General features: G+C 43.8%; 1 protein-coding gene across 1 annotated transcript in view; it reads left to right on the top strand.

The window, feature by feature from the left end:
* Positions 1–2,820: 2,820 nt before the first annotated feature.
* col27a1a (collagen, type XXVII, alpha 1a) overlaps positions 2,821–16,704 on the top strand; it is a 227,375-nt gene continuing 213,491 nt past the window's right edge. Inside the window, exons 1-2 of the mRNA XM_060936627.1 lie at positions 2,821–2,873; positions 7,321–7,391. Coding sequence (XP_060792610.1) covers positions 2,821–2,873; positions 7,321–7,391 — 124 coding nt within the window. The remainder of the gene's footprint in view (positions 2,874–7,320; positions 7,392–16,704) is intronic.

Below are 16,704 nucleotides of genomic sequence, written 5' to 3'. Positions count from 1 at the left end.
GTGTGAAATTCTCTGAGACGTGTAAAACGTAAGCCTGGATATGATGTATAATTCACAGGGTGAAGAATAATCATATATACCATGCACTGAGGGGCTCCGGTTGAAATTATGGATTCTCTGAGGTGACTGGTATAGTACTATTTTCTGAGGGGCGCAGCCTCGAAGAAAACAATACTATGCCAATCACCAAAGAGAATCCATAATTACCAGCACCCCTCAGTGTATATTTGATTTATATCCATCATAAAAAAAAATTCCAAACCAAAAGTGTGAAGATTGAATCTCGGCATAAACTCACTGGAGGCAGCCATGTTTGTTGTTTACATCCGAGCAACCTTCGACCTGCGCATCTGCAATGTATGATGCTATCACCTGCCTCGCATGATCATGATACATAGATCTACACACACAGGAATGCTTACGGAGCCACAACTGTGACTCGAATTGACCGTATAGCTTGAAATTGTGATGTCAGTTTATGGTATATCCAGAGTATACCATGACTGACTCATACCACATCCATTTTTTATTTTTATTTTTGATGTCACAAGATACATTCCTTAATCAATGGTGGAACTATTTTATATCACTAGTTTATGCCACGTTTTATATCACATATCTAATGAGCAAGTTTGTCTTTGGCATAAGCAGCCAACAGGGCTTTTATATGTGCATCATTCCAATTTCCAGCCATATCTGCCAATGTTTTCTTTCCCAGTTGTTTTGAATTTGCCACCAGTCACTTTACAGTGAGGCAGTATTCAGCTTATGTAGGTGTTAGTAATTCTGTCGCAATATCACTGTATTTTCATTTACATCACCACCATCAACATCATAGCATTTTACTCAGGTGGGTCCAATTCCCACTGGCGCTGTGGCAAAAGATTATTGTTAATGTTAGTAGGTCACCAGGGTATATAAAGTTTTTACTTTATGGTATTTACATCATAATAATGATAAATAAATGGTTTTCAGTGTGAATGAGTGTGAATGACCCTGCACATAGCTACTATTAACATTCTCCTATCAAAGTCACCTACATAGGATTCAGTTATTTCAGTTCAACAGCACTGATGATAGCTTTCATCCAACATGCCTAAAAGTTAACAATTCGGGCTCAGGTCCTATAAAAATGTTACTCAGATATAGGTCAGAGTTGGGGTTGGGGAGTGTTTGTACACTATCAGATTCAATCGTCATCAAGCACGATGAGCGCGTGCCACTAAGTGCATGGCTGTTTCCGTTTAGGAAAGTTGCTTTGAAATTCAACTTTGAACCTCTGAAATGGCACTGGTCTGCTTTTTTACTTATATACACAACCGTTCAAAAGTTTGGGGTCACTTTGAAATTTCCTTATTTTTGAAAGAAAAGCAGTGTTCTTTTCAATGAAGATCACTTTAAACTAATCAGAAATACACTCTATACATTGCTAATGTGGTAAATGACTATTCTAGCTGCAAATGTCTGGTTTTTGGTGCAATATCTACATAGGTGTATAGAGGCCCATTTCCAGCAACTATCACTCCAGTGTTCTAATGGGACAATGTGTTTGCTCATTGCCTCAGAAGGCTAATGGATGATTAGAAAACCCTTGTACAATCATGTTAGCACAGCTGAAAACAGTTTAGCTCTTTAGAGAAGCTATAAAACTGACCTTCCTTTGAGCAGATTGAGTTTCTGGAGCGGTGGTGTAGTGGTTAGCGCTGTCGCCTCACAGCAAGAAGGTCCGGGTTCGAGCCCCGTGGCCGGCGAGGGCCTTTCTGTGCGGAGTTTGCATGTTCTCCCCGTGTCCGCGTGGGTTTCCTCCGGGTGCTCCGGTTTCCCCCACAGTCCAAAGACATGCAGGTTAGGTTAACTGGTGACTCTAAATTGACCGTAGGTGTGAATGTGAGTGTGAATGGTTGTCTGTGTCTATGTGTCAGCCCTGTGATGACCTGGCGACTTGTCCAGGGTGTACCCCGCCTTTCGCCCGTAGCCAGCTGGGATAGACTCCAGCTTGCCTGCGACCCTGTAGAAGGATAAAGCGGCTAGAGATAATGAGATGAGATGAGTTTCTGGAGCATCACATTTGTGGGGTCGATTAAATGCTCAAAATGGCCAGAAAAATGTCTTGACTATATTTTCTATTCATTTTACGACTCATGGTGGTAAATAAAAGTGTGACTTTTCATGGAAAACACAAAATTGTCTGGGTGACCCCAAACTTTTGAACGGCAGTGTATATATTTTTAATTTCCATGAATGTTCACTCTTTAAAAAAAGGATTTCACTATGATTTTGAGGACTTAATGAAATAATAATAATAATAATAATAATAATAATAATAATAATAATAATAGAATGTTCAGTGAAAAAAAATGATAAAGAGCGGCGTGTAGCGGAGCGAAACCCGACACCGTGAGCGATTCTCGCACGGTTAGCCTTTTTTTTTTTTAATGGAGGTGTGTGTGTGTGTGTGTGTGTACAGTAAGTAAGTAAGTAAGGGGGGCGGGGGGCGGGGGTGTAAAAAGAAGAGGGACGACGCCGGTCCGCTCGTGCCTCCAAAAGCCCATCTGGAAAGCGCGCGAGTGCGTCTTGCCCGCATAAATGCCTGGTCCAGAGCGGCGGCTGTGGGACGACCGGAGAGACAAAAAGCGCTCGCGCAGCCGCGCTGCACGAAAGGATTATTTTTTTGCTGTTATTCTGGCGGGGTTAGAGTGCGACCCCAGGATTCTTCCTTTCAGCACCTTCAGCCGATACGCAAGTAGGGCAAGAGGGTACCGGCTGGTGACGGCACGTTAACGGATCAGGACTTTGAACTGGCAGGACAAATGAATACAAATGAATTTAGCGACCCGAAGGAGAGACCGCGGTACCTCTCACCTCCACGCAAAGTAAGTGGACTTTAGGAAACGGACTATAAGGAAAAGGAAGCGCGCGCGGTGCCCTGAGACCTGCCTTGTGTCACTCTCCGGTAGTGTGTGTGTGTGTGCGCGCGCGCTGTATGAATGGAGTGCTGTGTTTAAGGACTCGCGCGGTTTAGTTTACCTGTATGGAGGTTGACGACGATCTGAAGTTGAAAAAGTCGAGCTCTCAGAAGAACAAGTCGAGGCTCGATCCTAATAGGATGTAGTGCACAAAAGAGGGTGCAAAAGTCGCTCATTTCTAACCTACCTTTGAGTTTCTTCCTCAAGTCTTTATGTATAACTTAATGCATCACTGTGGTTCTTCACTTCCGAATAGCCTTGACCCTGGAATTCATTTTCATGTGAATTCCTTTTGTCTAGCCTATAAGTTGTAGGGTACCCTTAAGGGTTCCACCTGAGGGACAGAGTAAAAGCCTGAATAGATATATCTGGAGATAGAGAGTCTCATCTCATCTCATATTATCTCTAGACACTTTATCCTGTTCTACAGTGTCGCAGGCAAGCTGGAGCCTAAGGGCAAGAGGCGGGGTACACCCTGGACAAGTCACCAGGTCATCACAGGGCTGACACATAGACAACCATTCACACTCACTTTAGAGTCACCAGTTAACCTAACCTACATGTCTTTGGGGGAAACCAGACCACCCAGAGGAAACCCACACGGACACCATGCAAACTCCGCACAGAAAGGCCATCGCCGGCCACGGGGCTCGAACCCGGACCTTCTTGCTGTGAGGCAATAGCGCTAACCACTACACCACCGTGCCACCTGAGATAGAGAGTGTGTTTGTTAAATATGAGTGTAAGAAGTTTCGTGTCTGTTACCGCACCTTACACTAACACCCAGGGTGTAAGGAGGATGCCATTTAGGACCAAGCCCAGGTGTAGCCGGTTTATTTTGCTCGATGGTTATTTATTTCCAGCCATCCATTATCTATAGCGCTTATCCTGTACAGGGTCGCAGGAGCCTATCCCAGCTGACTATGGGTGAGAGGCAGGGTACACCCTGGACAAGTCGCCAGGTTATCGCAGGGCTGACACACAGAGACACAGCCATTCACACTCACATTCACACCTACGGTCAATTTAGAGTCACCAGTTAACCTAACCTGCATGTCTTTGGACTGCGGGGGAAACTGGAGCACCCGGAGGAAACCCACACAGACTCCACACAGAAAGGCCCTCGTCGGCCACTAGGCTCGAACCCAGAACCTTCTTGCTGTGAGGCAACAGTGCTAACCACCTTGCCGCCCTATTTATTTATTGAAATTCATTACGATGGGCTATAAATAGGCATATATGCCTAAGACTTTTCTTCCTGTTGAAGTTTGTGTAATTTATTTGTTTTGTTTTTAAATGAGATTGGTGACTCCTCTTCTTCTTCAAGAGGGCCTTGTTCATTGCTGAAAGGTATTTTATTTGAGCGCGCGTGTGCTAAATAAACACGGCTTCCGCTTTTCACGCGCTCGCGCTGTGGCCTGTCGGTACGCGGACGGACGCGGCGGTGTAAAGATCCGTTTGTTTCGTGCCAAATGACACTCTGTTTGGCACGTAGGGAACTTTCTAAGGCTATAGTGCACCAGAGGGCCGTTATTTGAGTTTGAAGCGTAATTATACCGAAATGTTTTCAATCATCAGAAATGCAAGAAAAAAAAAAACACTGAAGCGAACGTTGTTTCTTGAGCAGGTGTCAGTGAATGTGAGCAAATTAACATAAGATAAATGAATGAATGAATGAAGTGGCTGATTGACGATGAGTCATGTTTTCTGAATTTAAATCCGTTCGGATTATAATCCAGTTGCACTTGTGGCCTGCTATAGTCGGTGTTGTCCACTAGGGGGCAATTGAACTGCACTGATCACAGGTGCTTATTATCTGAGCGCCCTTTATTTTGGGAGTTAAAGACTGTATGTGGTCTGAAGGCTGAATTTACTAACGCAATCCACAAATTCCATCTGACACCCCAAAGGCTTCTTCTCTCTTCATTTAATGCAGAAGAATACAGTTTCGTTTTCAGAAAACTTAAACTCGTTTAGAAAACTAGGACTGTTAGCCATCAGATCTCTCACTGCGCTGACTGGCATGTAGTTAATGTATTCATCTCATCTCATTATCTCTAGCCGCTTTATCCTGTTCTACAGGGTCGCAGGCAAGCTGGAGCCTATCCCAGCTGACTACGGGCGAAAGGCGGGGTACACCCTGGACAAGTCGCCAGGTCATCACAGGACTGACACATAGACACAGACAATCATTCACACTCACATTCACACCTACAGTCAATTTAGAGTCACCAGTTAACCTAACCTGCATGTCTTTGGGGGAAACCGGAGCACCTGGAGGAAACCCACGTGGACAACATGCAAACTCTGCACAGAAAGGCCCTCACCGGCCACGGGGCTCGAACCCGGACCTTCTTGCTGTGAGGCGACAGCACTAACCACTACACCACCATGCCGCCCTTAATGTATTCATTTTATGCAAAGTTCTGAAAGGACCTTAGAATAAGATAGGTATATGGATAAAACACAATGCACAAGGCATGCTTTTATAAGAAAATTATTGACAGAAAAGGTTAATAATCAGCCAAGGCTGGCCTGGAGTTGTTTCATTTCTTATAACAGTCAGCTACTTCTTGAAGTGCTATTTGATACCACATTGATATCACAATGACTGTAATATTAGCATCATCTCCTCTGACTTTAAAATTTTCCAAAAACCTAACATAACAGCTTAGCATCTGACTGTTACAAAGTGCCAACACTGGAACTTCCTGCCATCAATGTTAAAGAAAGGCCTTCCTACAGAAAGCTCCATTAATTCTTTCTTAATTGTCCTTGTTCATTATCAACAATGTTTAAAGATCTGGGGTGGGTTTCCCAAAAGCACTGCAGCACAAAGATCATCATTAAATGGTAGAGTGGGCAGCACAATGAACACTCTCTCTCCTAGTTAAGACACTCTTAGCGTTAAGAGGCTTTTGGGAAACCCACTGCTGTTCATTATTAGATTTAGATTAGCATATATGAGCCATATAACTGAAATACTATAGAAACAATGCCATATTATGATGGGCAGGTTAAGGTGGGATTTCCTTGCAATGAATAATACTGTCAAAGCTGCTGTTATAGAATATTAATCAACATCTTTTGACCTTTTGATTTGGGTATAATTCGGTATAATGCTTGTCTTGTGCATGTGTGTGAGGGAGTGTAGGTGTTTCAGGTTCCTCTTGGGGTTCTGTTTGTTCAGTTTGTTTCCTAGGTCCACATCTCCCTATGCATGAAGCTGAATGTGTGCATCAGTGCCCTCTACTGACACACACACACACACACACACACACACACACACACACACAGTCTCTCGCTTGTCTCTTTGTGGTTAGTTTGTATGTGTGAGGTCAAAGAGCAGACTGAGGGGTTCTGTGGTCAGACGTTTTACTTTCTCTTACAGGTATGTCCCTCCTCAGGGAGTCTGGGAGTGTGTATTTGTGTGTTTGTACACACACACACCCACCCACACACACACACACACACACACACACACACACACACACACACACACACTCGTGTGCGTGCACACACACACACAGTTACTGGCAGCAGATAATGTATAAAACAGCTGTCAGAAAAAAAGCACACTCACGGACACAAACCTATTAGGGGTCTTGGGATCTATCACTTGTGGTGTTTGTGTGCATTCAGTGAGTCCACATAAACACCTCAGTCTTGTGGCATTCACGAGTTCAGAAGTAAAACATTTCTTATACCTCTGGGTTCACAAATTGTGAAACAATATTTATGTTTCTTAGTATGGTGGAACCTATGGGATGCTTAAGTAGTAGTTAAGGCAAACATGTCTTTTCTTAGTCATTTATGAACATGTTTGAAAGAAATGTTGATTGATCTGGCTTTACATTGGGGGTAGACCTAATGGCTATATGTTAGCTAGCTAAATTCTTAGCCCCAGCAGCTAGATTATTTCAGCCATACTTCCCAGGTGGTGGGCAACAGAGTTCATATAACTTCAATACCTGGCAAAGTGACCTTCAAGGTGACATTCTTTCACAAGACTAGAATGGAGAATAGAAATAAAGTGTCTGTTTAAATCTTTGTTCCTATATGTTTAATGAGGAAATAATTTCAGAAAGATAAAGAATGATTCAGTTACACTAGATAGCTAGTTATGTCTATCAAACAACACTGATAAACATTAACAGAGTAACTGTAACTGCCTCATAACTGTCTAAAAACTTTTAATCTAAAAAGTGTTTTTTAAAGCCTTAAAAATCTGGTGGCAGCAGTTAAAAAAAACAAACAAACCCGAATCATCTTGGGGCTGCTTTATGCATGGTAAGATGTCAACAGTTTGCTCATGGTTAAGGAAAAATGTCTGGTTTATATTCTGTTCATTTAGGAGAGCTCTACTCCTGTGTACTCTTCTGTGTTGCACTTGTTCTTCAGGAATCACACAAGCGCTGTCTGAAGGTAGGTTTTTAATTTATTATTATTATTATTATTATTATTATTATTATTATTATTATTATAGGTTTTACTAATCTGCCTGATGCACCAAACTGAGCACCCATGTAGCATATACCAGTAGTTACATTGTATATATGACCCTGTGTGTGTGTGGTTATGTGATATGTCTTTAAAAGTCCTCAGTTATAATGGTTCAATCGAGTTTAATGCAGTCAGTCAGTTTGTCAGTACATGTTCAGTGGTGGGTTTCCCAAAGAGCGCCCAACATTAAGACCATCTTAACTAGGAGAGAGAGCATACTTTGTGCTACAATGCTTTTGGGAAACTTGGCACAGTTCAGTTATTTATATATTCTGGATTCTAGTGTACACACACACACACACACACACACACACACACACACACACACACACACACACCAGTCTCCCATATTTCAGCAGTTTCCCCCTTTCTTTTCCCAGGGTCCCCACTTACTGCAGTTTTTCCATCATATTCTGTATCTTTATAGATGTGAGAAAGTGTTTTCAGTGTGTGTGTGTGTGTGTGTGTGTGTGTGTGTGTGAGAACATTGTAAGGGGTGATGTCTTTAAAAAAATTAATTATAAATGTTTAATAGAGTCTAATGTAGTTTGGCCATACATGTTTGGTAATTTGCACACTGAACAAAAAAAAAATACTAAAATATAACACATACACACACACCTCTCTCTCTCTCTCTCTCTCTCTCTCTCTCTCTCTCTCTCTCTCGTGTTATATACAGTGCTTTGGAAAAGTATTCATCCCCCTTGGTGTTTGTCCTGTTTTGTTGCATTACAAGCTGGAATTAAAATGGATTTTTGGGGGTTTAGCACCATTTGATTTACACAACATGCCTACAACTTTAATGGTGTACATTGTTTTATTTATTGTGACACAAACAATAATTAAGATGAAAAAACAGAAATCTGGAGTGTGCATAGGTATTCACCCCCTTTTGTATGAAACCCCTAAATAAGAGCTGGTCCAAACAATTCACTTCATAAGTCACATAATTAGTTGATTAAGATCCACCTGTGTGCAATTAAAGTGTCACATGATCTGCCACATGATGTCTGTATAAATCAACCTGTTCTGGAAGGACCCTGACTCTGCAACACTACTAAGCAAGCAACATGAGAACCAAGGAGTCCCCAGACAGGTCAGAGACAAAGTTGTGGAGAAGTATAGATCAGGATTGAGTCATAAAAAATATCCCAAACTTTGAATATCCCAGGGAGCACCATTAAATCCATTATAGCAAAATGGAAAGAATATGGCACCACTACAAACCTGACAAGAGAAGGCCGCCCACCAAAACTCACAGACCGGGCATTAATCAGAGATGCAACAAAGACACCAATGATAACGCTGAGGGAGCTGCAAAAATCCACAGTGGAGATGGGAGTATCTGTCCATAGGACCACTTTAAGCCATACATTCTACAGAATGGGGCTTTATGGAAGAGTGGCCAAAAAAAAGCCATTGCTCAAAAAATCACATTTGGAGTTTGCCAAACAGCATGTGGCAGATTCCCCAAACACACGGAAGAAGATTCTCTGGTCAAATGAGACAAAAATTGAACTTTTTGGCCATCATGGGAAATGCCATGTGTGGCGCAAACCCAACACCCTGAGAACACCATTCCTACAGTGAAGCATGGTGGTGGCAGCATCATGCTGTGGGGATGTTTTTCATCTGCAGGGACAGGAAAGCTGGTCAGGATTGAAGGAAATATGGATGGCACTAAATACAGGGTAATTCTGGTGGAAAACCTGTTTGAGTCAGCCAGAGGTTTGAGACTGGATGAAGGTTCACGGTCTAGGAGGACGATGACCTTAAACATACCGCTAAAGCTACACTGGAGTGGTTTAAAAGGAAACATTTAAATGTCTTGGAACGGCCTAATCAAAGCCCAGACCTCAATCTAATTGAGAATCTGTGGCATAACTTGAAGATTGCTGTACACCAATGCAACCCATCTAACTTGAAGGAGTTGTAGCAGTTTTGCCTTGAGGAATGGGCAAAAATCCCAGTGGCTAGATGTGCTAAGCTAATAGAGACATACCCCAAGAGACTTGCAGCTGTAATTGCAGCAAAAGCTGGCTCTACAAAGTATTGACTCGTGTGTGTGTGTGTGTGTGTGTGTGTGTGTGTGTGTGTGGTGGTGGGGGGAGTGTTTGACTATGCATACTCCAGATTTCTGTTTTTTTCATCTTAATTATTGTTTCTGTCACAATAAAAAAACAATGTGCACCTTTAAAGTTGTAGGCATGTTGTGTAAATCAAATGGTGATCACCCCCCAACAATCCATTTTAATTCCAGCTTGTAGTGCAACAAAACAGGACAAACATCAAGGGGATGAAAACTTTTGCAAGGCACTGTATATTACTATATTTGTAAGGCTTTCCAATTAACTTGAGTATCACTGTAAGTTACAATCAATATATCTAACATATCTTAAATACTTGTTTTTCCTATGCAAAATATATTCTGTGCATTTCTTCTGAACTGCTCTCATGCAATACTCCTGATATGAGTATTATGATCATTCTCTACTTGGTCTTCTACTGTCCTTTACTGCACTTTTTTCCCCACTCTCCTCATCTCATTATGCTTCTCTCCTGTTACAGTATTGCCATTGTTGAAGCTACTGTTAGTGAGATTTCTTACAGTCTATAACAAAATAATGCTAATCCCATATCTGATGCTAATTTTAACCAAACTAAAATGAAATTTGGTTCTTTAAGGTTTGTTTCAATTAATACATAGCAGAAAAATCACTTTTAAATGTATTTATGGAGACCAGCCAGATGTTCCCACAAGTTCAGAATTGTCATATGACTATCATCGTTGGAGCATTTGGTTAGTGATAAAAACATTTGTCTTGCTATCCTTGTGAGGACCGCCGATTATTCCACTGACATAATCAGGAATGCAGTTAGTTAATACCTGCACTGTAATCCAACACTAAACTTCATCTCAGTAACCAAAAGGAAATCTCTGAGCTGTTTTAGTTCTTTCTTAATATATTTGAAACAAAGAAACAAACAAACACTTGTGTCCTCATTAGTGTCCTTGTGGGGACACTGAATATAACCTGGGACACCAAGACACAATACTATGGCAACACACAGCAGTTTTATCTCTCTGTTCCCCACGACCTCACTTTACTTACTGCAGTTTTTCCAATATGTTCTGTAACTTTATAGAGGAAATGTTTTTCCTCTGTGTGTGTGTGTGCGCGCGCGTGTCTGCAGTCTGACTGCTCAAGTCATGTATGCTGAAAACACACACATGCATGCATGCACGCACGCACACGCGCGCACGTGTGCGTTCCAGCTGTGGCCTGTTAACTCTTGCCCTACAGCCTGTTTCCTGGCGTTGTATAGCAAAGTGATAGACACACATTCAGACATGCTCTTTTCTGAAGCTGACTCATTCAACTCTTTGTCTTAAATCATGTTTTCCCAGAACATCATAAACCACTTCCCAAGCGCATACGCATAAGCACACAGAGGGCTAGTGCTGTACACCATTCACACATTGATGTGATTATGATGTAATGCAGAGCTCTGGATCTCACTAACAGTAGCTTCAACAATGGTAATACTGTAACAGGAGAGAAGCATAATGAGATGAGGAGAGTGGAAAAAAAAAGGGCAGTAAAGGACAGTAGAAGGCCAAGTAGAGAGTGATTATAATACTCATACTCGTATTAGGAGTATTGCATGAGAGTAGTTCAGAAGAAATGCACAGAATATTTTGCATAGGAAAAACGAGTATTTAAGATTTCATCTCATCTCATTATCTCTAGCCGCTTTATCCTGTTCTACAGGGTCGCAGGCAAGCTGGAGCCTATCCCAGCTGACTACGGGCGAAAGGCGGGGTAGACCCTGGACAAGTCGCCAGGTCATCACAGGGCTGACACATAGACACAGACAACCATTCACACTCACATTCACACCTACGGTCAATTTAGAGTCACCAGTTAACCTAACCTGCATATCTTAGGACTGTGGGGGAAACCGGAGCACCCGGAGGAAACCCATGCAGTATTTAAGATTTGTTAAGTATATTGATTGGGTGATAAAATGAGCCAATATTACAGTTTCACAAAGTTATTTGTATTTATTTTTAAGCATTAGACAGTAAATAATGCAAGGAAATATAAAAGAAGCAAGTAATTGGTTTTTATTCAATGGCATTATGTTTTCAGGTTGTACGTCTGTCCTCTGTCCATCCGTGTGTCTGTCTGTCTGAGATTCTCCTTTGTGTAATATTTCAAGAATGAGTGGTTGAATGATTGTAGGATTTGTATTGAATTATCATTGTAACCAGAAAATGAACTGATCAGATTTTGGAATTGATCCAGACAGCGTCAAGGTCACAGCAAAGGCAAATTTTTTAACTTTAACACGCAACCAGGAGCCAGTTTTCTCACTTATTTGAGAGAGGAGCTGCTGGCTCTGAACACAATGGGATGAGCCAGGATACGACACCCCATCCCAGCGGAGCTGAGGAGGAAACCCAGGGGCTGCAAGGCTGGAGCTAAGCTAAAGGCTAGGCTAGCGGACAACCGGCAGCGCTACAAACCATTCATTCCCTCCGTTATCATGGGGAATGTGAACTCGCTGTCGAATAAAGTCGACGAGCTTTCCGCTCTGAACAACCAGCGGATTTACCGGGAGAGCAGCTTATTTATCTTTACGGAGACATGGCTAACACACCTTGTACCGGATGCTAACGTGGACCTGCGGGGATTAACTGCTGTGAGAGCCGACAGAGACACTAACACATGCGGGAAAAGCAAAGGTGGGGGACTCATCATTTATGTGAACAACCGCTGGTGTAACCCAGGACATATCTCCGTAAAGACAGTTTTATGTTGCCCGGACTTGGAGCTGCTAGCCGTTAGCCTGAGGCCATATTATCTGCCGAGGGAGTTCAGTCATGTGATCACCATCTGTGTTTACATCCCTCCGAGGGCAGATGCAGCCGCTGCATGTGAGAGGATTCACTCTGTCACAGCAAGGCTGCAGACACAGCACCCTGAGGCATTTATGATCATTTCTGGGGACTTTAATCATGCTACTTGGACTCTACTTTGGCTGCTTTTTACCAGGCTGTGGACTATCCAACAAGGAACAACAGGACAATTGACTTGCTGTATGCTAATGTGAGGGATGCATACAGAGTCACACCCCTCCCCCCACTAGGGAAGTCTGACCACAACCTGGTTCTTCTACAGCGGAAGTACACCCCCCTGGTTCAAAGGCAGCCTACAACAACTAGCTCCATCAGGAGGTGGTCCCCTGAAATGGAAGATGCCCTCAGGGACTGTTATGACATCACGGACTGGGATGTGCTGCTTAGCCCACACTGTGAGGACATAAGGCCTCTGCATGCTCTTGCGACAAGGCTTTTGCAGATAGCTTTTCGCAGACAGTTGTAATTTATCGTTGAGCGGGGAGTAATAGGCATGCGCGATGTTATTCACCGCCACAACGCAAGGGGGCGCGAAGTCACAAAATCGCTAGGAGTAGTTGGTGGGTGTGGTTAGTGGAGTGTTTATCCTCCGGTTACTTATAATGACTAGAACTGGAGTCGTATAGATGTACGTACTTCCTCACTTCCTCGATCAACCGCTCTTCGTGCTGCTCCATCTTCGCTCGTGTTTTTAAAAATGGCGGTCGTGAAAACAAACCAAACCGGGAAAGTAGGGAAGCGGAAGTGCGTGTACAGCGGATGTAGAGTGGACCAATCAGAGCCCTCTTGTCTGCGAGGCTTCTGCGGTGGTCACAATTTTTGGGAGGTGCGCGCAGATCGTCTGCGAAGGTGGGGGGGGCTACGCAGACGCTATCTGCGGCGCCGTCTGCGAGGACTGGGTTGTCAGCATAAATTGGCCTATAGAGGGGCTGACACACTGTCTGACGGATTACCTCAACTTCTGTGCAGACGTGGTCTCCCCCGCTAAGACTGTACAGTGTTACCCTAATAACAAGCCATGGGTAACACAAGAAGTCAAAGCTGTCCTCAACAGGAAGAAGGCCGCCTTCAGGAGCAGGGATAGGGAGGCAATGAAAGCAGCACAGCAGGAGGTAAAACGCTGCGTGAGGGAAGCTAAGGACAGCTACAGGAGAAAAGTGGAGCAGAAGCTGAAGGAGAACAGCATGAGGGAGGTCTGGGAAGGTGTGAAAACCATCACAGGCCACAATACAAAGACCAGAGTCGTTGAGGGGACAGTGGAGAGGGCGAATGAGTTGAATGACATTTTCAATCGGTTCAACCAGCCCACGTCCCCCCCACCCTCTCCCTCACTGCAGCCATCTCTCCTTCTTCCCTCAACACACCTCCCCCCAGTCATCACAGCAGCCCCCTCCTCCCCCTCCTCCCCCACCTCAACACAGACTCCTCCATGCATTACTGCAGACCAGGTTAGAGGTCAACTGAGGAAGCTTCACCCCAGGAAAGCAGCAGGCCTGGACAAGGTGTGTCCCCGACTACTGAAGACCTGTGCTGCTGAAAAGGGTGAACCACTCCAACGCATCTTCAACCTCAGCCTGCAGCTGGGGAGAGTGCCAACCCTCTGGAAGACATCATATATCGTTCCAGTTCCCAAAAAGAATTGGCCCAGCGAGCTGAATGACTTCCGACCGGTGGCACTCACTTCACATCTGATGAAGACTTTGGAGTGGTTCTTCCTCAGCCTTCTCGGACCCCAGGTACAACATGCCCAGGACTGTCTGCAGTTTGCGTACCGGGCAGGTGTCGATGTGGAAGACGCCATCCTCTACCTGCTACACCGAGCCCACTCGCATCTGGATAAGGGAAATGGCACAGTGAGGATCCTCTTCTTGGACTTCTTGAGTGCCTTCAACACCATCCAACCCCTATTGCTTCAGGACAAACTGAACAGGATGCGAGTGGACCCTTGCCTGGTCACCTGGATCTCCAGCTACCTCACTGACAGGCCGCAGTATGTCAGGCTGAAGGACATCACGTCTGACACTGTGATTAGCAGCACCAGAGCACCCCAGGGCATGGTGCTGGCCCCTCTTCTCTTCACCCTGTACACCACGGACTTCTGCTACAACTCGGAGCTGTGTCACATTCAGAAGTTTCCCAATGACACAGCCATCGTTGGGTGTATCAGTGATGACAGAGAGGAGGAGTATAGGAGCCTAGTGAGGGACTTTGCTGTGTGGTGCAACAGGAACCATCTGCAGCTCAACACCTCGAAGACCAAGGAGCTGGTCATTGACTTTGGGAGGTCCAGACCAAGGTCACGACCAGTTCTGATTGAGGGAGTCGAGGTGGAGGCTGTGGATTCCTACAAGTATCTCAGGCTGTGGCTGGACAGCAAGCTGGACTGGACTTGCAACACCAAACACTTATACAGGAAGGGACAGAGCAGGCTATACTTCCTTAGGAGGCTGTGGTCCTTTAACATCTGCAGGAAACTCCTGTGGATGTTCTGTCAGTCTGTGGTTACCAGTGTCCTGTTTTACACTGTGGTGTGCTGGGGGGGCAGCACATCCAGGCTGGACAAACTGATCAGGCGGGCCGGCTCTGTGGTCGGCATGAAGCTGGACTCTCTGGTGACGGTGGCAGAGAAGAGGTCAATGGACAAATTATTGAACATCATGGATGATGCCAGTAACCCTCTGCACACCGTCATCAGCAACCAGAGGAGTCTGTTCAGTGACAGAATGCTCCTTCCCAAGTGCAGGATGAACAGACTCAAAAACTCCTTTGTCCCTCATGCCATCAGACTGTACAACTCCTCTCTGGGGGGGGGGAGGGGTAACAGGATGACAGAGGATGGGAAGGAGCAGTAGCCTAGCCTAATAATAAGCAATACCAGACAATGTGCAATATAATGTGCAATATTTCTCCTGCCGCCGCCCCCCTTTTTTCTCCCTCCTTCCCCCCTTCCCCATATCTTATTCTTTTTATATTTGTATATGTAAATAATTTATTTTAATTTATCTAGAAGTTTTCTCTATTTATTTTCTCTGTTTATCTGTAATGATGCTGCTGGAATCTTAATTTCCCTGAGGGAACCCGCCCAAAGAGATTAATAAAGTTTTATCTAATCTAATCTAATCTAATCTAATCTAATCTAATCTAATCTAATCTAATCTAATGTCTGACATTTTTTTTCAGACATAGTGTTAAATAGTTCAATAGTGTTTGTCCTATGGTGGTGGGTTTCCTCACATGAACTGCTCGCTTCAGGTCCTTCCACAACATTTCGATTGGATTAAGGTCAGGACTTTGACTTGGCCATTCCAAAACATTAACTTTATTCTTCTTTAACCATTCTTTGGTAGAACGACTTGTGTGCTTAGGGTCGTTGTCTTGTTGCATGACCCACCTTCTCTTGAGATTCAGTTCATGGACAGATGTCCTGACATTTTCCTTTAGAATTCACTGGTATAATTCATAATTTATTGTTCCATCAATGATGGCAAGCCGTCCTTGCCCAGATGCAGCAAAACAGGCCCAAACCATGATACTACCACCACCATGTTTCACAGATGGGATAAGGTTCTTATGCTGGAATGCAGTGTTTTCCTTTCTCCAAACATAACGCTTCTCATTTAAACCAAAAAGTTCTATTTTGGTCTCATCCATCTACAAAACATTTTTCCAATAGCCTTCTGGCTTGTCCACATGATCTTTAGCAAACTGCAGACAAGCAGCAGTGTTCTTTTTGGAGAGCAGTGGCTTTCTCCTTGCAACTCTGCCATGCACACCATTGTTGTTCAGTGTTCTCCTGATGGTGGGCTCATGAACAGTAACATTAGTCAATGTGAGAGAGGTGTTCAGTTGCTTAGAAGTTACCCTGGGGTCCTTTGTGACCTCGCCTACTATTACACGCCTTGCTCTTGGAGTGATCTTTGTTGGTCGACCACTCCTGGGGAGGGTCTTGAATTTCCTCCATTTGTACACAGTCTGTCTGACTGTGGATTGGTGGAGTACAAACTCTTTAGAGATGGTTTTGTAACCTTTTCCAGCCTAATGAGCATCAACAACGCTTTTTCTGAAGTCTTCAGAAATATCCTTTGTTCATGCCATGATACACTTCCACAGACATGTGTTGTGAAGATCAGACTTTGATAGATCCCTGTTCTTTAAATAAAACAGGGTGCCCACTCACACCTGATTGTCATCCCATTGATTTAAAACACCTGACTCTACTTTTACCTTCAAATTAACTGCTAATCCTCGATGTTCACATACTTTTGCCACTCACAGATATGTCATATTGGATCATTTTCCTCAATAAATAAA

Source organism: Neoarius graeffei, chromosome 12, assembly GCF_027579695.1.
Source record: "Neoarius graeffei isolate fNeoGra1 chromosome 12, fNeoGra1.pri, whole genome shotgun sequence".
Classification (NCBI taxonomy): Eukaryota; Metazoa; Chordata; class Actinopteri; order Siluriformes; family Ariidae; genus Neoarius; species Neoarius graeffei.
The sequence above is the reverse complement of the archived record's forward strand: the minus strand, read 5'-3'. Positions and strand labels throughout refer to the sequence as shown.